The 26,205-nt window shown below is 35.4% G+C and overlaps 1 protein-coding gene across 1 annotated transcript in view; it reads left to right on the plus strand.

Moving 5' to 3' along the window:
* Positions 1 to 26,205, plus strand: part of LOC145693900 (uncharacterized) — a 64,222-nt gene that overhangs the window by 9,990 nt on the left and 28,027 nt on the right. Inside the window, exons 2-3 of the mRNA XM_081770067.1 lie at positions 8,039 to 8,119; positions 16,002 to 16,172. Coding sequence (XP_081626193.1) covers positions 8,039 to 8,119; positions 16,002 to 16,172 — 252 coding nt within the window. The remainder of the gene's footprint in view (positions 1 to 8,038; positions 8,120 to 16,001; positions 16,173 to 26,205) is intronic.

Genomic DNA, 26,205 nt, shown 5'->3' on the forward strand with positions numbered 1-26,205 from the left:
AAATCGAAAAGAACACTGTGGTTATGTTGGTATAGCAGCGTAAGTCTGTTCACCCACTTTGTTATTGAACATAGCTTTTGTGTCACTTAACATTGATTGTATTATCAACCGGCACGCACGGGTTATGTCAACCACAACACAAGAACTTCGGTGCTTAAATAACACGTAAATGTACTAATTATGGTAGGTCAACTGACCTGTGTTAAAATGGAGGTTAAATTCACATTTTCATTTTTATTTGATTATTTTTTGTGTAAATGGAGTCGGTTTCAAATTTAGGACAAAGTGGATAATCAAGAAGTTATGTAAATAATAGGACTATACGCTCTCTTTTGACTGAGCGATTATTTTAATTTTTACAATGAGTAAATGTAAAATTCCTACAAGTCGCAGACCTTTATATATGTAATAAAACATCGTAAACCGGCTGGACACATATCGTATAAGGATAAATAAATGTAATGTTAAGAAAGTTGAGACTGGATTAAGAAACTATCTTGATAAAAGAAAGTTGAGAACGACCGGTAGATATAAACAGCATAAAGGATTCATAACTTGACAGGTCTCTTCAGAAGTTAGTAACTGCTCTTCCACGCTCGTTCTACTGAAAATGTACTCTCCTAAGGAATATACAGAGTTACTTATACTTCGTATGCACTAATGAACTGCGTACAGTTTCCATTCATTTTATTTAGCTTATGTGAGGAATATTAGTGCTTATGTGATGAATGTAAAGTATGAACCTGTCATTTAAAGTGCAACACAAACCATGGTTATGCTTCATTATTGTGAGGCTTTCAGACCGAGGAAAGCATTTTCCAAATTCGTTTAAGCAGTAGATACCAAAGTAGCGTGCAAATCGTTACCATTTAAGTCTTTTTCTCGTTAATTCTTTCCGCATGTTTGAAGTATATTCTCACTCCTTCAGTATATTAGAACTATGGTCTGTTGTAGCGAATTAATACTACAACAAATCAATGAATGAATATTATTCTATATGCATATATCTATGTACATATAGTTTATAAAATACGAGAACGATATTTGCGTCCTTTTTTGTATAAATTTATTGTAGTAATTACTGATATGCTTTTATTGCTTTCCAATGGACAAGTACATTTTACTGATTCAATACATATATTACGTTGTAATAAATTGCCCTTATTATATCGTCACACGCGGCTTGTTCAGTAATATGAATATTCATTTATTTATTAGTTAATATTTGAAATTTTAATGGTTCGGAACAATGTACTTATATATATATATATATATATATATATATATATATATATATATATATATATATTACTGTAATGTACTATATGTACTCAAACATATACCTACTTATATATATTAATGCATTTTATATCATACACCATCATAAAATCCTCTTTCATTCTAGATGCAATAATATAATTGTTATTCTGGTACTGATTACGCAGAGTGAACGCGAGCAGCACAACATACATTAAATTGGGAATGCTTACTGCACAAGAGAAATGAGGTGTAAAACTGACTATAGATAACTAATTAAAAACTAAACATTAAGTCATTATTTGAGAATTTTGAAAATGCATTTAGATATCTTATTATGGATGTGCAGTCCTACCGTTACAATTATTTATTTCCATCAACGCATAACTCAATATAATTTTTACGACGTTGTTTGTCACTTGGAGTTTTCATTTCTCGTGCTCGTCGCCACAAACGTTCTTCACACTACAAGGCAATAGCTTCATTTCTTCTGTCTTCAGTGTGTTGGGCTTCTAGTGCAGGTAAATCATAACAGGCTATCTATCTATCTATATATATATATATATATATATATATATATAAAGTAACCAAAAAAATTGTTCTCACTTTTCACGTCACATTAATTATGCATTTTCATAGAGGAAACAACCTCCAGTAATCCAGGTACGTAGAACACATACAAGAACACATGCTTGTTCAGTAAAATATATAGATATGGAAACAGTTTTTTTCGCGTGTTTGACTTTAAAATGGACCTGTTAACTACCACATAAAGTTGATGCATATACCATACATTTTGGGGAGAATGCCCTAAACCAACACACCGGCAGTCAAAAGGTTCTGTTCAGGATATATAAGCCTTTCGGATGACACACGCAGAAAACCACGCCATCTGCTGAAACTGAAATCACACATTGAGGTGGACAGTATTATAACGTATGATGAACTTACAAAGATTTCCATGAAACAGTTAGACTACATCCGCATGGATTAACATCATTATACAAGGAAACTAAGTGGGATACACACATATGCTCGATATCTGACAATTAACTGGCGAGGTAATGGAAGGCAGATACTCTATATCCCTTCCAACCTTACTTGGCATCGGTTGCTACACATCGCCCTGTCCTCTCACCTCAAGGCCACCTGCGCACCCACGAAACGTGTTATACAGTATCTATTGTGTTATGGTCGGCAAGTGGCGTAATATGTATTCCTTTCGTAGGGGGTGGGACACGACTCTACTTTCGGCAGTTGTAAAGCGTGGACTTTGCATTACAATAGAAGAAGCTTGCATTGGTGTTTCGCAGGTTTGTGCTGCCCCAACATGACAATGCCACAATATGAGTGGAGATCACCCGGGAAACCCTTACTAACTTGCTTGGCTGATTACACTGTTTCCACTGGATCTTGTCTCAACAGATTACACTTGTTTCATTCGCTCGACAGCCATCTCCATGGCTGATCGTTCGGATAGAAGTAAGAACCTTGGGGTTTCACTCACAGACTTCTTTGTATCTACGACCGCCGAGGTTAACCACCAGTGCACTGTGCACCTCTAGAAAACTTTGCAAAACATTTGCATGATGATGGAAATTACTTCTAAACCTAACGGTGCGTACCTTCCCTCTTTTGCTCTATGTTTCTCAATGAATTAGAACGGCACGATATTCTTTGGTTACCTTGTTCATCAGGTATATACGTCAGGAAATCTATTAACATGTTTCTGCCAAAATGATTTATTTTATGTTTATTTGATTGATTTAATCTAGTATTGAGACTAGTGTTATTATCTTTAACATTCATGAAATAAAAACTACAAGTAACTGCTGTTAAGCACCACATTTTACGTAATATGTGTCACACATCATATGAAATTTGTGAACATTTTGAGTTACGTTGTAATATTAAACAATGTGTGGTGTTCTCTGCGTTTTATTGTTCTATAACCTTTTATTTGTTAATGAAGACAAAGTGCTTTGTTTTTTTATGAAGAAACAAAACCAACATTTTATAATTTCGTAAAGCATACATAATTATTTTATATTTTTCCTGGAAGAAATATTGCTGATATTACCTTTTTCTTTCATTTTACTTTCACAATTGAGATAATTTGCTCTCCAATAAAATAATCAACCCAAAGCGCGTTAATGTTTATGTTTTCCTTAGAACAATGAGGATATCATATAACACGACCACTCACATGAAGAGAAGTTTACAGTATATTAGAAACGGACTACCATTTTTGTCGCAAACTAGCGGCTACTTGCCTAAAGAGAAACGCTAATGAGACGTTTTGATTAAAATAAGCTCATAGTGATGCTTGGAACTGTATAGCTGTGACTCCTGGCTTGTTAAATAGTTGATTGACAGTAGGACTAACTTCCCTGTTACAATAGTTTGATTTTCATACATTGGTCATGGGGTAAATGCAAGTGTGACGGAGTCCTTTGACGGTGAGTGCTAGAGAGGGTGAAGCCATCAATAATGATTGAGTGTGACACGAGTAATTGTGAGTAGTAACCCATTGACTGAGGCTGAGACATCAATAATATTAGAAGGTGTGTGAGAGTTAGTTTGAGTATAAGCGAGGATAAGATCATCGGTAATATTCAAGTGTGGTTGGTCGATTGAGCGTGAGTGTGAAAGAGTCGAATGATGGTGAGTGTGAGGGAGAGTTAAGAAGCATGCTCGTCACCAAATGTACAAGCGATATAATAAAATTAATCTCTGAGCAAAAATAGGCCTGAGAAATGTGCCTCATGCCTACCTTCCAATTCAAAAAAATATTCGTGTTAAAAATCGCGGATCTCAAGATGGCAGTCGTGATGGTCATGTGTGTTTTGTAGCTTTCCCAACGCAAATCATCATATATGACCAATGTGGACATCAAGCCCAACATACTGTTAAATGGCAGGTCTGTCACCTGACTTTTGGCTCACCCTGTATAGTATTTCATGTCAGCAATGCTTATTTGAATTAAATATACTTTAAGACATCCAAAGAACCTAATACAGTAACCTTCCACACCATTATTTTTAGAAATTTGTAAAATCGTGAGGTCCTCAGAAGACCCCCAGCTTATTTCACAACTTCACGACTTAGGCTCGCAATGTTAAGGGATAACCGTGGTACCTAAAACTTACGATTTTTTTTAGTGTGTTAGTGAAAATCATATTTTGCTGGGAACTTGGGGGGGCTATCATAACAATCTAAATGGAGGACACGAGACTTTCACAACTTCTGATTTTTGTTTAATTTATTGTATTAAAGTATGCATATTTTCGATTTTACATATTGGATCTACTATTCATTTAAAACGTTTAAGATGTTTTCTCAGGATCACAACATATCACAGTTTCAACCAATGCCACCGAAATCCAGACCTACCTTCTGCTGTTGTCAAAAAACCTGGCTCTTAAGTGGTCAAACGGAGAGTGATCGAAGGTTGTGCCCATTCAAACTCTTTCTCAGGATCCAATATTAACAACATATTATGGCTTCAAGCAATTCTACCGAAATTTAGAATACAGTTACCCTCTACGTACTGTTTCCAAAAAAAGTGGCCTCGTAGTGGCCAAATGGTAAGCAACATATAACAGTTTCAAGTAATTACACCGAAATCCAGAATACCGTTACCTTCTGCTCATTTAACCTTTACAGGACGAATGACTCAAGAGTTGAACCAGCAGTTTGAACCACCATCACCTCGTTCCTAGTTAACCTATTGAGATGATTTAGGTGTCTATCTCTTTAGGAAGGATCAAACGTTCCAACGTTTTGCACTTAGTCTACATCGGGAGTCCAGCAGCGGATGGGAAGGGGAAGAAATTTTATGTACTAGTTCCCCGTCTTCTCAGCATTTGGAGGAGGGAGACTGTCCCTGTAAATGAGCTACAAGCATAAAGGTGGCATCAATGAAGATAAATAAACATCCTAACTAATGGTATCCTGTGTATGGTCATTCTTGCTCACGACATATAACAATTTGCCAACTGCAAGAAAATGTATGTTTTACGTCAATTTTTTAAATTTCTTCTTCTCCTTCTTTTACGGCTTAGACACAAGGGTCACAAAAGTTACATCGTTGAAATCTGTCTCATAGGCTTTAAAATGAGGTATGGCTCATATCTCTGTGATAATTAGGGACGTCACGGTAGACCAAAATATTTCGAAAAAAATGTGTACAGGTTGATTCTCGTACGAAACACATTTGGAACTTTTTCTCACTTGGTACTGAAGTTTCATCCACACATTTTTACGTGATTGTGCCCAATGTCTGGTGTACACGGGAAAATATTTTTGCCTGCGTATGACAAGTAACAGTGTTGCCAACTTTTGACAAATAACCAAAGCAAAAATCTCATTTTCTTCAACACTTTCGTCGTCTTCTCCTTCTACGAGTTTAGCACGAGGGGCACAAGTGATACCTCGTTGAGATCTGCGTTCCGCAGCCTTTACAACGAGGTATAGTTCGTCATTTCCCTATGACAATCAGAAGGTGTACTAGGGCCGCCAACGAAAAGGTCTACGATTTTCTTGAAATCGCTAGCCGTGCTATAAAGAAAAGTGGCCCTATAGGCCCTAACGGTCATTGATGGATTGTTTTACAAATTGAGACTTTCTATGAGGATCAAAATATCTACAACACATCAAGGATTCATTCATTTTTATCGAAATCCAGAATACCATTACCTTCCACATTTCTAAAAGAATGTGGCCCTGTAGTGACAAATCGGTTAGTGATTGGTGGTTGTGCCTATTGAGACTTTTTCTCAGGATCATAATATCTACAACATATCACGGTTTCAGTTATTTTAATCAAAATCCAATATGTTACTATTTTTGGTGACTTTCAAAAAGTGGCCCTCTAGTGGCCAAACGGTCAGTGATTGGTGGTTATGCCCATTAAGACTTTTTTTCAGGATCAAAATATCTGTAACATATCACGGTCTCAGTCATTTTTACTGGAATTCGGAATATAGTTATCTTCGGCTGTTTTCAAAACTCTAGATCTGTAGTGGCCAAACGGTCAGTAATGTTTTGTTGAGCCCATTGAGACTTTTTCTCAGGTACACAATATCTACAAAATATCACGATTTTACGCAATTCCACCGAAATCAAATTTCAGTAATAATTGTGCGGTGCCCTTTGTCATATCGAAGAGAGCCATTGCCCACTGAAACTCTCTTCTCTCAAAAAAGTCAAAACCCGTATTACCTACTTTGAAGTCATCTTAGCATCGGGACAGTTTCGGTTCTATAATGTTGAACTTTGTCAAGGGGGTCCTTTTTTGAAAAGGGGCCCTTTGACCCCCTTAACCTATTTTCCAAAAGAAACAAAAACTACGTGTTGATTCATTTTCGGTCTAGTATGTATGTACTACGTTTGAAGAAAATTGGACGACGAGGATCCCTTGTGAAGCTATCTTCTTTACACTTTCACTTTTTGGACTTAACGGGTTTTAGCCCCAAAGTCTTCAATTCACCTCTGATATCTGTTTCTTCCCATTTATGTTGATTAATCTGCTTAAGGTTGATCATTTTTAACAGCTATGTCATCCATTGCCCTTACGAGAAGAAAACAGGCATTCTTAACCTTTTTTTATTCCCTTACTTGAAGTTTGCAACACTAATATTTTTGTAACGAAATTTAGGTTTACTTAAACGTATTTCTAATTCTCAACCATTAAAAGGACTCTGTTTTTTTATTAGAATTGCAGGAAAGCGAGAATTGGAGGTGGTAATGCACTTTTGAAGTTGTCTACATATATAACTAAGATTCTATTATGATGTTAAAAGCAAGCAATTTTATGTCCATTCATTCACAAACAGAGCTCCTCAGTGGCTAAGCGGTTAGCGTACGCGCCTTTGGCGTGGTAGACCCGGGTTCGATTCCCAGCGGGAGCTCATGTGGTTCGGATTCCCCTTAATCAATATGTCCACGTCTCATATAGCCTTGCTGCTGAACGGGACGTTAAACTCAAAATCAAGTCAACTCATTCACAAACAATTTGTAAAAGTTCATCTATTTTAAATATTTATGCTAGTTTCAATGTTCAAATATTATAATAAAATATTAATTAGTTTATATCATAACGTAATTTCATTTTGTTTGGAAATACAGCAACTTCGTGTTTTGAAAGTTAATTTAAGTAGTAGTACCCCAATTTCATGTTCGATTTATTCTAAATATTTTGCAGAACTTTGAAAGCATAACTTAGATTTGTAACTGAGCTCATTCGTGGTTAAGCGATTAGCATGCTCGCCCTCCGGGCTGGAGACACAGGGTCGATACGCGGAAGGACCTCATGTGGTTAGGGTTACACGTTAATCAGTTTGTCAAGTCACACATTGCGTCGAAACGGACGTTAAACTAAAAATCACTCAATTCAATTTACTTTTCTAAGGAAGTAAAAACAATTGTTTACCATTAGTGCCCTAATACCACAAACGAGCTCTTGTTAGTTAAAAAATGGCATTTCCCAAGTCACTATTATACTAACAAAATCACATATACATATTGATTGCAATTTACCATGAACGATTGAAGTTGTTACTACTATAGTAAATACGATAAATGACAATCTGTGTTAGGAAATGCATAATTTATTTATTATATTACAATATTTATTAAAAATTTTGATTAATTTCTTTCTAATTTTGTTTTGTATTATAAGCACTATTTGATTCGTTACAGTAAATCTTGCTAATCCTTACAATTGTATATACTTATTAAATCTTATTTCATTGTAATTTCTCCAAGTTTTCTATTGCAGTTCATTGGAGAACCATGATCAAAATTGTATTATTATTAATTACTGCTTGCAGTTGGACGAATTCAGATCCTACCAATTCCCGTAAGTATACACTTCTCAATTTCATACATTTTTCTTGTCTTTCATTCAAAATCTAAGCACTTATTTCAATAATTATATCAATAGCGTAAGGCTGCCTAAAGCAATTACAAGAAACAAAAATTCCAGCATTACTTGAACCTTCTCGGTAAATATTTTGTACAGAAAAAATGTTTTTAACCATGCTTTCTCCTGCGAGACGATATGGTCATTTTACTCTAGACCATATCAAACCACGTTTTATTTTAACAAATAAGATATGGACATCAACCAAAATGTATCTCGTTTAAATAACATACAACGATGACTATAATCATGCTATTACAAATAAATTTTCTCGTTTTTCGTATTTACTCATTCGTTGAGAAATTTCTTAAAGGTTTGGTTTAAATCAGGAAAACTATCAGCCTCCGATGGCAAAGACAAAAATAATGCTAGTTGGAACGAACTGGTCGGTAACAAATATAGAAGTAGGAGTGGAGATAATAGAACAGGTTACTTGTTTCTAATATAGGGGTAGAATCATTATTACTGATATGTTTTGTGAAAAAAAAAATAAAAGCTAGGATAGGGATATTGGTGTAAGCACTTAGTAGGAACCAAAATGATTCGCGAGTTCCGGAATAAAGAGAATATGAACTAGAAAATTCTACATGCAGAGCAATACAAGCCTTGAGCAGAAACATGGACATTACGCAAAAGATTTGAAAAATAATAGGATAGTTTCAAAACTTGCATTTGGAAAGAAAAAAGTAATTACGATACCAAGGGGATATTAATGAGGGCATCGTAAATGTGGGAGAAGAAAATAACAATTTTTGGTGTAATTCTAAAGAGGATTAGGTACTTTTTAGGACATTGGCTGAGAATGTTTTGCATTATAAAGGGAATATATGAGGATATGATGTGAGAAAAAAGAACGAAGGGTAAAGAATGCTGAAAGCTATAATTGATATACGCTATCAAGAGAGAAAATAGTAGAAGATGCAACGTTTAACTAGATATTGTAATGCACGGAATCTTTGGGCTGCGGTGAGTGACCAGCGTATAATGACAGACTAACATTTGTGAGTACAGAACAAGTCTTTGTGAGTTCGACTAAGAACGGACCAAACGTCTCCAGCTCAAAACTTAATAGCGACACAGCTAAAGTACCGCAAAGGTATATTTAGAAAAAAACGGCAGGGAAAATACAATTACACTATCAAAGTAAAAGAGAAGATATGTAACTTGGGACATTAATTTCCCATTTAAAATAATAGGAAAAGTATTTATAAAGATGGAAACTACAGATTACCAAGGATCCTGAACTGTTCGAATTGACCCGAAATTGAAACAGGGAGCAAGTATTTAACAGTGATATGGGAAGAAAGTAAACTATGATAATTTTCGAAATGAAAAAGGTCACGTTGTGCAAACATATTGAGAAATGTAAATGAATTTACACAATTCCATAATTCATAAAGAACTATGATAAATCCCAAACGTTCGTTAAAAGTTTCATCGGATGGGCATCACCTTTTAGTCAAAGTCGAATTCAATTTGCCAGAAGAGGAGAACAAAATATGGAGTCGATTATTATTCATCGCCCGTTGATTCGTTCAGGTAAAGGGTTCAAGTATTGTTTTCGATGCCTAGTTTTACCCGATGTCCATTACAGAACTCCTGTGAAGAATAACGTATCTAATGTATAAAATTGTTGAGGTAGAAATATTTCAGGAAGGTCAAGTTTTTCACATGAACACACTGAAGCATTGCCAGTCCTACAAGACATGCAAATACTTCATTTTTTCTAAGTTCTCTGGTATTTACTGTAAATGGAGAACAACTGTTTTGGAATTGACGACTGAATAAAATTATTCTATTCTTTTAACTTTCCGTTAAATTACCATGGGCCGTGATCTTATAGGGCAAATTTATTACCAACTTACAATCCTACCTCTTCAACTATTCTACTATATTGCTATTCTACTATACTTACTATTCTACTATATTATTATTCACTGTCCTCAATAATTTGTTTTACTTTGCTATCCTAATTGTATCAACTCTCAGTTACTTAAATGTTTTATGTTCCTTAGTAGTCTCAAGAAAATCCCATTATTTCTTTCTTCTCCTTTCTTCTTAGATTTTTCAATCTTCTTTTACTTAGGATCCTTCAGTCTTATTTCTTATAGCAATGCGTCTCCTTGCTTTTCACATTTCTCCTTCGTCAATCACCTTCACTACTATTCTCGCCTCGATTTTTTTTGCTGTCTCCGGCACCTTTCTTTGCGTACCAATATCTTGTGCTTTCCGCAGTGTTAACTATGATTCATTTAACAAATTTTTCTCAAATTCTCGACGTGTTCTCCAATTAATAGCTGGTTACATATGGCTTAATTGCGATTATCTGCATGAAGGCATCAATTTGATTTGTTCTTCACCTTAACAAAGATGTCTTGAAACGAGTGACTTATGTCCTGTTTTAAGGAATAAAATATGTAGTGTCAAACGATTATGTTATTAGTTTTAATATACTGATGTCTGAGTAATTCTACCTGTCTGAGTTCGTTACGGAATTGAGCAATGTTAAGAATGAAATCTGAGTTTTCGGACAAATTTGGAATGAGTTGCTCTTGAAACCACCGAAAAATATCACACTTCCTGTCACCATGATAATCTGCAGTGATTGTTTTTACAGAAAAACACAAGCTCTGCACCATCCACAAACCCGTTTCGGAACTCGTAACCCTCCAGATCCTTCTGAGTTCAACCAGACTTTCGGTACAGTATGATGCTTATGAACGAAACTTTTATCGAAGTAAACAAATTGTCTTTCATTTACGTTTACGCACGACCTCCTCACTTCGCGTATATATTTCTGTCGCCAAACGGCAAAGTCGTTTCTTTCAAGGAGCAGATTGTATACCCAATAGAATGTTTTAAAAACCTAGAACTCAACTTGCGCAGCATTTTTCGTAATGCCTAATCAGAACCCTTGAAGTTTATGCTTTTCTTAAGTTCACACAATAGTTTATTTACGGTCATGACAAAGTTTTTAGCATACAGATTGTGAAATGTCCTACGAACTACTGTTTTGTCGAAAGAATCTAAATTTGTTTGTCTTTTCTGGGTATTTTGTCATGCTTTACCGGTTCATATGACGTGTTTTCCTGAACTTAGACTTTCCCATTCTCTTCCACAATTCGCCACAACACGGATCTCTCTCTGACGCATGTTGCTCGAGAGGTTTCATGCACACTATCAAATTTATTATTGTTTTCTGCGAAAGAAGTTGCAAACAGTAAAAACAAAGCTTCTTGCATCACTATGTACACCGTAAGTGCTTGTTTTTTCTTAATGGCATTATCACCCATTCTTATACACAAAATTTCAAAGACGAGAAAAAACCAAAGGATTCACAACTCTCACCAGTCACCACACACTGTATATTCCGAAACAAAAGAAACACGCACGTTTCAGTTTATTTCGTTTCGCTTTGAGTGTTTTTTGTTTATTTTTTGCTCCAACGGCCTTTTCAGTGTCCTATCAGTAAATGTTAGGATTTTCGAAGCTTCATTCATTAATCCCCACGCTCTGTTTCCACGCGCAAAAAAATGTTCACATATCACTCCCTAATTCAAGGACCGTGATAGGTAAAATATCGAGGGTTTCTTTAAAATAAACATTGGACATCCCCTACATCTTCATCCACAACATATTTGAGTCTATCTTCTACAGAACTTAATTTTGTAGCATGTTGGAATCTAAATGTTGTTGGAACAAAATAAATCTAAAGTGTCCATCATTTAAAATATTTTCCACATATTTATAATACGAATTCTAATATAAAATAATCGCATTCTTCGTCAAAGTTATCTAAATAGAAAACGAGAAAATATAGCATTTACGGCTCCTCGAAGTCCACTTATCGTAATACAAAGATCGCAACAACATTTGTCAGAAACGAATAACTTATTTCAGATCATTTCCTTTTGTTTTTCCTGTTGTAGAATACTCAGCATGTTTTTAAGTTGCTGTTTCTTTTCCCGCATTTTCTCTTTTATGTGATTGGCGCTGAATTATACGAATCTGCTTTAACTAGTGGGACAGTATTTAAGCAAAAGCTGCGTCTACGTTACTTCCAGAATAGTTGTCGGCCACTGATGTACCTACAAACTGATTTTGCGAAATATTAGTGTCACATTATATATGGAGATACCCGAAATAGGAAATGCGAAGATATCAGGCTTAATAAAAATCAGTTGGGAACTATAGGAGAAGGAAGTTGCTTTGGTAGTGCAAATTGTAAACTGATCGGAAAAGAACATAAAAAGAAGTAATATCTCTGATTTCTAAAGAAAGAACATTACGATTGATCACGTATGAATTGCGAGCTTGACAAGAAGGAAATTATAAGCTAGTGTGTCTATTGTATAGGAAATATTCTCTTACAAATCATGACACTGTATGAAACTCGCGGCAAAAATAACTTAATCGAAGTAGAACGCTGACAAAAAGGAAATTATAAGCAAGCCTGTTACCGGTAATTAAAATATATTCACAAAATATGAAAATTGACCACTCTAACACTGCGCAGGTCTCACAAGAAGTGCTCTTTCCGTTTGGCCCAAATTTTACAACAACAGTGCTAAACATATCCTGCTACAATTGCTCTATCCTAAACAATATTCCCTCATGCACGTAATGCATCCTCAGTGATTGTTCCCTAATTCGATTCTTAAGTTGCGATCTAACGTCTGTACTGAAAGGAAGTGCGACACGCCCACTCTTCGACCAATGCAACGCACTGAATACCTAGTTGTTTTACTTAGTGGTCACGTTTGTCCTACTAGCGAGTAAATCTTATTCATGTACTGCAAGCATAGTTAAAAACGTTGTAACGTAAGTTCACCCCGCAATAGATGGATGCCCTTACAGGGATTTCAGGAATAAGTGCACATAAGCTACCAAATACCAAGGCCGGCAGAGCCCAACTCAATCCAGGATCACAAGTCGTATCCGGAGGACCTTAGACAATCCTGATCATGTCTATCTCAATTCACTGGCTAAAGACGTTCCCATGTAGGCACCCGCACCCTTCGATATAATTCTTGTATGTCATTCTGGATCCAACGTTAAGTGGCTAGTCACCATTGGAGTTTGATGCTGCTTCTTATCTGTCAAGGTTGTCTCGTTCTTACATTGATCAGCAAACAACCCCTATATACCTGGTTTGGCACGTTTCTCATATCAATGTTCAATCCCCCTGCAGGCTCTAAGTTGACGTTACCCTCCAAGTAGGATCATCCAAGCAGCATGGTGCTTCCTCTAAGTACGGTACAAGTATACTTTGCATTATCAAAACAATTGATTGACTGAATTAAGGTAGTTGATGTAGATCGACTGCAAACAGGAATATGCTTTTGGGAGTTGAAGTAACTCCCTTGATAGGTACGCCCAAGTAATATGTCGCCACCACTGTTCTAGCTAAGCACTGTTCTAACCTAATGAAACGAGAAGGTTATTATTGGTATAAAACACCATACCCTTTCTCCCTAGGTCCTGTTCAAGCAACGAAAGAGGTACACTGTGCATAACCAAAATGGATACAATAGACTATAGTCTTTTAAAGAAAATTTACCATTTAAGAATTATGGATCTTCAGCTCGGCCGTAGAGAGTACGCTCGGACTGAAATTTCCTAAAAGAATAGATTATATTAACTGATTTTCTTTTCAGCTATGAGTCCGCATTACAATAGACTTACACAGTTCTGTAGAAAATAATACGAACAAACTGCACAGTTCTGTTTGAGGGCTGCGTATATATCATCCTGCTGGTAGGAGTGGTTGCACGTGGTCTATATCTGTATCGTAATCCAATTCCTCCCTTTCTTTACGTCTTGGAGTACCATATGGTCATATCTCCTGAGCTCAATATTTTAAATAACTTCTAAGGCGATAAACACCAACAGCGAAGCCTGTCAGGCTCTCAATGACTGACTGACTGGATTTTGACATGAATAAAGTTGGCGGTTCTGAATTCGCATTTCGTGACACAAGAGAACAGCAATATCTTGTCGAGACGTTTGGCTTCAACCGCCTTTGGTAAGACAGAACAGACCTTTAATATTTTCTGAAACCTGAAGCGTAACTAGGTAGATAGTTAATTTCCTAATATTTTTGATCTTCGCTTGTGTATCTGTAATATTGATAAACTCCTTACAATTTCTATTTAGGTTAATTGGAATTATTTTTGATAGATAGGGAATCACGAAAAATGCACGTTGGCTGAATTTTCAACGAATTGAAAGTTGGTAATGATTATAAGTTTTGATCTAACTGAATATTTCTGCCTAAGGGTAATTATCAAAAATTCATATGTGGATTTTCCTATGTCTAGCAGTAGCATACTAAGGATGTTACTTCTAGAATCTGAAGATTCCAGTTTCAGTGATTAAGCTCAGACCCAACACTGGGAACGCAGTTTTCTCCGAGCAGTGTAATCGTGTGCTTCAATATAGAAGCGTTGTTAGGCCGTTCTAGCCACGAATATAGCTCAATAATATTAAGCGTTTCTATTTTGTATACACGAACGCTTAATATAGTGAAGCGTGTTAAAGCGGCAGTTAATAACTTCCAATTTTTGGAGTGAGGTTGAATGACTTCCTGCATTGTTTGCAGGTTATATGGAGCATGTTTGCTGTTGCGTTGTTCATTATACTATCGACTTAGTCGTCTGAAAGCTCCTTAGCTGGATAGTGGAATACAATTCATCGTAACATTTAGTAATTTCACATCGTATTTCCACCTACGTCCCTGAATATTTGCTAAGTTTACAAAGTAAATTAAACAATACTGTAAGAGACACTAATTCGAAGTAAATGGACCTAATAATAGTTATCAATTTTACATGTTCGTTATTCTAATGTCACCCTTAATGCGTAACAATGTTTTTATATTATATTTTCATATATCATTTTCTGGAGACACACACGAAGTGTTCAGTATCGAGGTAATGTACTTGGGCTCATTTTAGAAGGTATTTCACGTTCCATGCACCTAACACATCGTTGCATGTATGAGATTCAACAGTTCGGCTATAAAATAATTTAAGATTCCTCTTATCTACGATGTGCGTACAAGTTATCATTTATTCTCGTACTTATGTAATGAATAATTCCAAGAGCTTTTAGTGAGTTCTTGAAAATTTTTTCTTTGTAGCAAACTAGTTCCCGGGTAGAGTAGGTACTCAGTATTTACCACTCTCCCAGGGCGTATGGCAATTTTATGAAGGAAAGAAGTATATGAATTCGATACTTATTCAGTATTACTTTTTCAAGAACTAGGAAGTAGTCACAGTTTACAAGACGAGCAAAGTTGCTCTTGTTTGCAGAAGTCTGGTTTTCAGTGGGTTCTGGTCTAACGCCTATCCATCGTTTCTTCCCCTTGTAATAACGCCATTTTATGATTCCGTATGTGTGAAGTTGCTCCTGATGTTTATTGTGTGCAAAAGCGGCATACACGAGGTATAATATGGGTCTCCTTAACGAATCGGAGCAATTATTAAGTGATTTGAAAACGTCATGATGAAGATGGTTAGTTCTTTTGCCTGTTTTCCCTCCTAAGACTAAACTAATTAAAATCTGAAATGTGTTTAAGAACGACGAAAGAGACGCTGGATTGTAATTCTTTCCTATTCCAAAGAATTGAGATTTGTGCAACGTAGAGAATAAGTTTATATTATATTTCCTACATTTAGGATATATGTGACTCCACTGAGCGTCATATGACAGCTGCTCAGGAAGAGAAAAGTGGCCTAATATCATATTAATACGTTAAGTTATATATATTTTAGGTTTACAAATGTTTCTATTAATATACATGTACATTTTGTTGCAGCATGCCGAGCAGAGGAAATTCCTGCTTCCTCGGTGGGGCCCCGTTGCGATTATTATTGTAACCAAATGACATCGGAATGCCTCCCGCCTACAAATGGTTGCTATTGTTTAGATGGTTTGGTGCGTGACCAGAAAGTAAATGGCAGATGTATTCCAAAGCAATTATGTCCAAGTAAGAATTAAAAATTACTTTATGTTGTGTGTAATTTATTTGTGTTACTATTTTCGCACTCATTTCTTACGAATGTGTTAACTAATTTGATCGGAGTCAATGTATATGTGAAACTGTTTATAAATAATGTGTATTCTTATATGCACCTAATCGCAAAATAATCGTAAGTAGTTCTTGAGGACAACCTACACAAGGGTGGAACGGAAAAAAAAGTTTTGATTTTTAATTTGTAATAGCACGGAAAAGTTGCCTTTTAGTGTAGATAAGATAAAAATGAAATATGAAAAATATTGGAGCACGTCTTGAGGTGCCGCAAGCACGATACATTTTCATAAAATTGCAATTTTTGCTACATTTTATTTTTTTAAGAAAGAAGTTGTCATATATATAGCCTATTTTTTATTCCAAACACTGTCAAATAAGCAACTTTATGTCAAAAAGACACTCACATATATTTTTTATCAATTTTGGATTGTCTTGAGGTGCCGCAAGACCAATATTTAAAAAAACACACTTTAGGAGCTAAATTTAGTGACGTTTTGCCAATAGAACTTGGCAACAGTGTTTCCGTGTGGTGACAAACTCCGACTAGGTGTCAGTATTTTTGCCGAGTACAGTTGAGCTGGCGTTTATTGTGTAACAGAACAACGTAATATTTTGTTAGTTTGTTTGCTACTTTATTGTTGTGAGTTAAAATGGTTGTCCAAACAAGTGAATACAAGACAAATGTCGGAATGTCCTATTTTTTGAAGATTTAGTGATTTGTGTGAAGTTGTAATGCCTACTTACGAAGATGTAATGAAGTGCTACTGTTTTATTAGATTTATTTTTCAAAGTTGCGCAGGGAAGTATCCTACTGTAAGTGAAATATGTGAGACTTTAGATGCTAAAACAGAACAATATGGTCTAGAGCTTCTATTCCCACTGTTTCTGACCTTAGAATTTCACAATTGATAAAGGTTAGTCATGCTAAATATAGGAATTTATTAAGGTCTAAAAGTAGAAAAGGGTGAGATAAGTTTGACTCGAACCTCGCAAAATTTAGAGAAGCTAAACGTTTATTTGATATTGCTGCCTGCAAGTGTCAAAACTTTGATACTTGTAGTTGTATAGAAGAAATAAAAGCACGCGTTTTGGAACAAGACTTTCAAAAAGATCAACGCTCTATCAGGTAAATGGTTATGAGTAGTGTTGGTAGAGTTATCAAAAAGCGCTTTGAAGAAGAAAGAAGCAAGAAAAAGTAAAGAAATACAGAAAACAGTCAAGTTTAATCAATAACGGAAACAAAGTAGTAGTGTAACAGAAAAGGTTACTGACGACATTGACAGCACTGAAGACCAAAGAGACCTGACTTTTGAAGAGCAGCTACCAGGCCCTTTGAAACTGAAAAAAGATAAAAAGATAAGCACTCAAATGCGTATGAAATTGCCACATGTAGCTTCCATTTGTGACCGTACCGGCATATCAGATAAAGCTGCTGCATCTATAACTAGTGCTGGTTTACAGGACTTGGGTTTAATCACACGGGAAGATAAAACCAAAGTAATAGACAGGATGGAAATTAGAGGAGCAAGATAAAAAAATCAAAGAAATGTCATTAATGATAGTCTTTATCAGATAACTGAAAATGAGGATTGTTTTTTGATGAAAGAAAACACAAGTCGATTGTTCAAGAAAAGAAAGGAACTAAGTTTTACAAAAAAGTATTTCAGAAGAGGACGTTTCAGAAGAGGAACCAAACTCAAAGATTTTTGGTCACGTAACTCCTAAATCTGGCACGGGAAAGAGCATAGACGACAGTATACTGGAGTTTTCTGAGGATAGGGAACAGAGCGAACAACTTTTGAACTGTACCGTTATTCGGTGTGATGGAACCTTGTAAATACTGAACATAATAATGATGTGACTTTTTCGATAGAAAATAAAATAGGAATACCTTTATAATAGTTAGTTTGTTTGTTCCACGGAAATGAGCTGCATTTCGTACATCTTTTCTATCATTTAGATGGTAAAACGAAGGGACCCAATGAATTGAAAGGCGAAATAGGTCAGCAGCTGCAAAACTGTACTAATCTTGCTGTGGTTACTTTCTTGCCAATTGAAAATAACCTTCTTCTTTTCGAGAACATAAATGATTTCAAGTCCGGATCGAAAGTATTTGTTGAATATGTGTATTTCTGTATCAAGTGGAAACTGTTCGCTAGATTTATCTTTAAGAAACCCTGGAAAACTTGTTCACTCCAGGTGGCTTACATTAACAAACCGTATACACATATTCGGTTGTGTCGATTCGATTCACATATTCGATTGTCTGTGGCAACTGGGAACTTTAAGACTGTAGCAGAGTACATTGTAAAAGTGTATGCACCTATCTGGTTTAACATTAAGTTGAAACCTTCATGTACTTATAGTTCCAAACATATGTTTAAGCTTATCTCATATTCACGCTATCTCTCGGATGATTTCAAGAACGTTCTAGATCCAGTTATTCAAAGAAATGTGTACTTTGCTGCTGCAAAAATCTCGTTTTGTCTATGCTATGTAATGAGTGAAAATGTAACAGAACTCGGTTTACAACGTATTTTAAGAGCAAGATCAGAAAATAGAGGCGGATTCACAAAGTTTAAAGCTCCGCCGATTATCTTTGACGCAAAGGCTTTATCGACATGATACCATGGACTGAAAATGATATAACTGAATCCCCCTTGGTAAAACATGTTCCCATTACTTCTCTCAAAGACTTTATACGGAAGACATCTGAAGCTCAACCAAATAGTCAAGTGGACCTGCTTATCGACTTTCTCCGGCTTCCTTATTACACACAAGCAGTGAAAAGAGTTGTAAAACTAGTGACCGAATCGGTTCAAAATGTATGTGGTTCATTCGCAAGCGAAGGATATATAAGATCGAAAATAGACTCACTTGAGAACATGTCAAAAATTTGATTTTTTAAAAAAGTTTAATGTGTCAATGAAGTGGAAACAAACATTTTGCAGCTGTAACATTTGTAATCATTGTGGGTATCTTAAACAATAAAAAAATAAATTCTCATTGTCTTTAAAAGTGTATTATGATATTTTTTACGTGTATTCTAATAAAAATATATGTAATTGATTCCACGAGCTTTTATTTCAACCTCATTTACTAATCTTTGTTACAGCAGAAATAGTTCCCAAAAATTTCAAAAACAGCAAAAATACATACCTTTTCACAATAATGCTTTTAAATTATATTTTGTAAGTAATATTTGTTTTCAATTCTAATACTTATATATGAATTTACAACTAACCTTTGTAGCATTATATGTACGAGAAAACCATAAAAATCATTTGCCACAGTTTATAATTTTTCAATTTTTAATTTCTTTCTACAAACTTCAAGCTCTTTGTGACACCTCAAGATGTTGCAGTAAAACCACCAAATTTTTCTTCTTCTTTTTGAACCTAAAAGGCAACTTTTTCGCACTATTTAAAACTTAAAAAAATAAAAAATAAAAAAGGCCATTTTTCCACCCTAACCTACACACATGCATGGACATACATTTATACCCATATTTAACTATCTATCTAATTATATGTATATATATATGTATATATATATATATATATATATATATATATATATATATATATAAGATATGTAAACAATTTATATTTGAACCTTTAAGTAAAAGGAATTTGCTCGTAAAATTGCCTACGAACTCTTTCTATTCAATTCGGAGAGAATGTGTGTTGTTAGCGCGTATAATCTGAGTTTGATTCCCTGTGGTTGCTAATGTGGATCGAATATTACCAGAGGTGTAGGTCCTTGTCTCATATAGCATTACTGCTAAAGGGATGCTAAACTCATATCAACATCCCAATCGTAAAATTTATCAACTTTTTTAACGTTTGCTTGAATATGGTAAGACATACTCAATTTACTTTTAAATATTTGAAATTTTCTATTATAATAGATATGACTAAATAATGTGTTTCCAACATTATTATGTCTTTTGCAGATGGTATATTTTTCATTGTTATTGTGTTTTCAAGTGATTTTTTTTTTAAATTATAAGTGTCCAAAGAAAATAATTATTCAATTGGATGCTTGCCTATTCAGTGTTTATTTTCCATTAGTTGATTATCGAAATGATAACACAAATCAAATATACATCAAACTTTTATACTTTTACCTGAGCATACAAGCGAAGACAAAATGCAAGCTCAAATTTATATATATATATATATATATATATATATATATATATATATATATATATATATATATATATATATTGTGATGAAAACTAGATGGTCAAGTGTAATTATGACACCATTATGACACCTAGATCCAGTATCTGGTAAACTGTTTGGCTACATGTTTTTGAATACCACTTCCGTCTTATCAAGTCTTCTATCTCGTTACGATATACGATATATGTGCTCGCTTTTACTGTAAATAATGAAGAAGGTAATTTGCCACTAACTTTTTAATAGGTCTAATGTTCACATCAAGTTAAACATATCATATGGCGATAACTATATATTAATATATATACTAATATATTTGTTCACTGTTCACCTTTAATTTTCCTCTGAGTATCTTCTTATGAATTTATTTTACAACAGGCAGAAACCATAAATAACAATGATAGGAAAGATGGAAAAGACAAAACTAAATGTGGTTTGAGTGAAGCGGTAGGTGTCAGGTATATAAATATTAGATCGAAAACATGTTTCCCGATACGTATCCAAATAAAGTAACTTACACACATAAGTTTGAGCGCCCGTCTTTCACAGAAGGAAAAGAAGAATGTATAAAAGGATTACAGTAATTTAGAATAGGTCTTCAACTGCTCCCTGCAAGTAGCAGAACTCGACAACCTTATCGCTCTTTGTTATATCAAAGTGTCCTGAAATTGGACTGTGGCTTCAAATGAAATGAAATGAAATGAAATCTTTGAGTTTTACGTCCCACGGTTATGCCGGTTAGGCTAAAGGAGACGGTGATTATGAGAGATGAGTGAAATGGTGGAATGAAGAAAGTGGGAGGAAACGGGAGAACCCCGAGAAAACCCACGAGCACGGTGTTTGTCCACCACAAAGTTCACTCGCCGGGGGCGGGGATCGAACCCGGGACCCCAAGCACCAGAGGTGAATGCTCTACCACTGAGCCACCGCGCCCCCCTTGGCTTCAAATGAGTTAATAATCGTTTATGTAATATATACAATGCAATTATATATATAATAGATGAATTAGGTATACCAGGTAGTTGGTACCCTACGTTAAGTTTTAAGTCCAGTTTTCAGATAGCCTTTTGCTAAACAGAAAGCAAAATCAAAATTGTAATGTATATCTTCTTTCGTTTAATGTGTTGCGTGCTTGAATGTAGCAGGAAGTATCAAATATAATTTTGAACAACTTCCACTTACCCAAAAGTATATATGGCTTCCAAAAACAGGACTTTTAAAGTGTTGCATAATTTTCAATTCAATCTTCCTCTAGGAGCCTTTTACTTTGTTTGGTCCTGGTTGGCCTTTCAGGTCCCTGTCCCCCAACTGTCTTTATATCGTGTTATAAACGCTCTGACACCACAATGCATCACATAGTTCGTAACAGTCTACGCTCTTACTATATTCCTTCCGTTTCTATCCACTCTATCCAACCCCTTCTAAGTATGATGTTTATACGTTCTATTCCTGAATTTTCCTGAAGTATTAAATCAAGAAATTACATCTGCTGGTGATTACCACTTTTTCTTCTTCCAGTAGTGTCTCGAATCTCGACTACATTTATCATGAAAAGATAATTGAAACATTTGCGTTGCTTTCACTAATTATAAGCCATTTGCTCTCAAATGCTCTTATCCAGATATCTAATTGCTCTCCTGTAGTACTGACTATGTTTCACTCACTGGCACTATGTCATACTCAAATATCATATTTTAAGGTGCTAATGTTTCATCCTTTGTATATTTTCCATCACAATTTTAAAAAGAGATTTGGTCTAAAAGTAAATTCCTAATCAAGTCCAATTTTAACTTTGAACTCTTATGGTATTTCACATGCGTTTTTCACTCATGATCTACGTCCATCATACATACCTTCGATTATATATATAAAGTAAATATGTATGTGTTCGAGGCACACTATTTTCCGAAGCGAACAATATAAGATCAGATGGCACTTTTCATTTTTCTATTGGAATTTACTACCTCCATCATAGTCATAGGCGATACCAGCATTTGATTTCCGGATAGAAGTTTCCTTGGTCTTTCTTAGAAGTTTCAGGATATATTTTCTCCAAATTTTGTTTACATTCTTTTCCTCTCTCAATTCCGTTATTTTTTCCTTTATGCAGTGTACATGTGAAATACCTTTTCTTCATTCTCTCTTATTTTCAAATATTGTTTATAATATTTTCCTATCTTGTTTCAAGCTTCTTATTTAACCCACCACAAGAATTGACATTTGCTACACGAACTGCCTTTTAAGCTTTCTTCTTCGCTTCCGTGTATTCCATGAGATATATATCACTAACAGGATTCTGTAATGTTTAATACTTTCTTCTTGTTCTTCACACTGTTTGAACAATTTGGTTTCACTACCATGTTTCCTTATCAACTATTCCTCTTTCTTTTGTTTCTTCTACAACCAATCTTAGTGTTTCACTGAGTGCTACAAACACTCTAGTCCACTCGGCTTCCATGAGCAATTGGTCTTCCTTCACTTGCAGTACCTGGAATGATTTTAATTTCCTTTCGAATCTTTTTAGCACATGTAGTAATATTTTGCGCCACTTTGTTGTAGCAGGAACCTTTTGTTTTTTTACTACTTTTAATTTGATGAAGATATTGCTTACCAATCGCTGTTTAGGCGGCTGCAGATATGGAAAAAACCTACCTAACCCACAAAAAATTCCTACAAAAGGTTTCTCAACGGTTTATTGTAGTATCAAATGTGCTGAATAACATATTAAAAGTTTACCAAAATTTGACCACGGGAAAGGCCCAATTTTCAAGATGGCGTTTAAAATGGTTGTTAACTCTTTTACAATGTTAGGCTTTCATTCAAGTAGCTACTGAATCATCACTATTTATCCTAGGATTATGGTTCGTACATCATTCTCTTCAGAATAAAACAAGCTTTCAAGTGGTGCCATCCAAATGTGTGCATGACCTACGTGGAAAGGGAAATTGAGAATAATTTGAGAAATTTCCCTCTTAAAAATTCCTTTTCTATAGTTTTGCGCCCTCTGAAGCGGCTCCAGATAAGAACACATGGTCCAAACCTTCCTAAAGAAGTACTATGAGATATAGACTATGTACGTGCCAAATTACATTGTGAAATCTTTAGTAGTTACGACAGAATAAAATATTTACCAATATCCTACTCTGTGAATATATCTAACCAAATATATAAGTAGACAATAAATAGGACAGAACATAAAAGTTTGTAACACAGTACTATTAATCTCGGTATTATCATTCTTGACTTATTGTTTTTAGAATGAAGCAAGCTTTCCTATTGGTATCATTCCCATGCGTCCATGATGCACGTGGAAAGGGAAATTGTGGATAATTCGGAAAAATTCCCCCTAAAATTCCCTTTTCTAAAGTTTTACGCCCTATGAAGCGCCCCTGGATAAGATTACACTGCTACAGCAACACAAAAGACATTAAAAGTAAACAACAAAAAAGACAAACCACCAGAGAGAAGTGCTAGGATCCCTTAAGGTTCTTCTAACAGCCAAATAAATTGTGTCTTCTGCGGTATTACAGTCACACCACGAAATGCTGGTATTAGTTATGTGAAAACAGAAGTAATTGTGAACAGTATTATTGAGTGTTGTAATAGTCGTTCAGATGAACGGGTGAGTATCGTGAAAGGAAGAATAGAATATTATGGACATTACCTGCACACCGCTGGCTGTGTTTACCATCACTCTTGTAGCAGTAATTTTCGTTCTGAGCTTTGCATACTGCTACAGTTCCATAAATACTAAGAGACGAAACGCAGTAGATCTGGCCTACCCAAAAATAAAGATTAGAGCAAGCATTCTTCAGAGTTCGATCTTATCTAGAAAATAATGACGATGAACCCTTTCTTTCATACCTGATTTCCTGTAAAGATTGTTAAATGGTATTTTGTAGGTAAAATATAAAGTATGATGACCGGGAAACCAGTACAGAGGGCTTTACGTGGACATCTCTTGTTAGACAGATGTCTTAACTTTCTAATTGCCTCAGATCTAGAAAAAACAGCGCACAATTTGTCACTAGTGAATGAAGCAGAAACGCTATATTCATCAATGACATTGAAACAGATTACAATCGAAAGTGACATAAAGTCGGATACGCTGATCGAAATAAAGAAAATTATGGTCACAAGAAAGACAGAATTTGGCCACAGGTCAGAAACAGGTTTACTTTGGGCAAACTATCAGAAAATGTTGCAGGTTGCCCGATCACTCGTCAAAGCAGATCGCACAGGGTCCTGGATGATACACCTGCAAGCGGTGTTAGACTGTCTACCAATATTTGCTGCTGCTGGACACTATAACTACCTAAAATCTGCATATATCTATGTGCAAGAAATCAGTCAACTGCAGAGCCGCATCGTGATGTATATACCGCATTTGCCAAGGGATTCCATGTGATTCGCTGCAGTAACCAGTTCTGGGCAGGCCTTAGTCCAGATCTAGTAATCGAGCAGACATTAATGAGATCCTTAAAGAGCAGTGGCAGGTTGATCTACGGAAGTGGCATGACTGAGGAAATGCGTACTTTGTGGATAATGTCCACACCTATCTCATCTCAACATCACGATGCCATGCAGGAATTCAGTGGTCTTACATATACAACCAGTCATCAGCATCGAGAAACAACATTGTCAAGGATGAAAAGAGATCACTGAGACTTGGAGAAGATTAAAGAAAAACTTGTAACCTTTATGCCATTCTCACCAGACTCTTTGAGAAATATTGTTACGGGTGTAATTGCCAAAGAGGATGTCAATGTGCATAATTCACAGATGATCAGTAAAAATATTGTACAAAATATAAGTGGAAAACCAATTATAATATATCATTTAAAACAAAAGACTAAGCAAAAACCCTTGCCAACGAGTCCAGCATTAAAATTGACAAAGACAGAACCATTGATCCTGCTCTTCTGTATCAACGATTTTTGATTGTCAAAAACTTGAGAACTTTCTTTAGAACGTGTATTGAGCTATGAGCTCAGTCCATTTGCAGTAGCCATGTTTGACGCCAAATAATTTCGTAAAAGTGACCAAGCTCAACTGGCTCATACGATTGAGGTGTATATTACTAAACAAGCTATTATGGATTCGGTTTCAGCAACTGAACATTAAGTGTTAGATGGTAGTTCACTTTTTCATCGGCTGCCTTGGATAAAGAGCAAGAGTTATGGTGGCATTGCACGTTCATACGTAGAATTTACCATAAAACATAATGGTAAAGCGAATGTTATTTTTGACTTTTACGAAGCTGGTCCTTCCATCAAGGATAATACACATCATCGAGGAGGCCAAATCACCCATTTCACTATCAGCTTCAATGAAGCAACAGAGTTTCTAGGGGGAAAAAGATGATTTTCCTGCTACAACTAGCAACAAACAGGAACTTTTCACATGGTGGCAGAAGAACTGCAGAAAAGTGGCTGCAGTGTTATCAATGCATCAGGAGATGCAGACGCGGACATCGTCAAAGCATCTGTCAAGTCATCAGAGCAACATTCAACAACATTGATTGGGGAGGATACAGATTTACTCATCCTCCTTCTTTATTGTGCTCAGTTTGATAATAAAGGCCTATAGTTTCGTTCGGACAAGTCTACACTTCATAAGATATATGACAGCAATGAAATGAAACGTGTTCTGGGCGGTAATGTATATTCGCAACTGTTGTTCATTATGCTTAAACAGGATGTGATTCAACTTCGCACATATTTGGTGTAGGCAAGAAGTTAGTATTCCAAAGATTCATAAGCAGTGAAAAAAAATCAGAACTGTGGAAATGTGTTCCTGCT

This window comes from Thermobia domestica, chromosome 9 (genome assembly GCF_964235325.1).
Source record: "Thermobia domestica chromosome 9, izTheDome1.hap1.1, whole genome shotgun sequence".
Lineage (NCBI taxonomy): Eukaryota > Metazoa > Arthropoda > Insecta > Zygentoma > Lepismatidae > Thermobia > Thermobia domestica.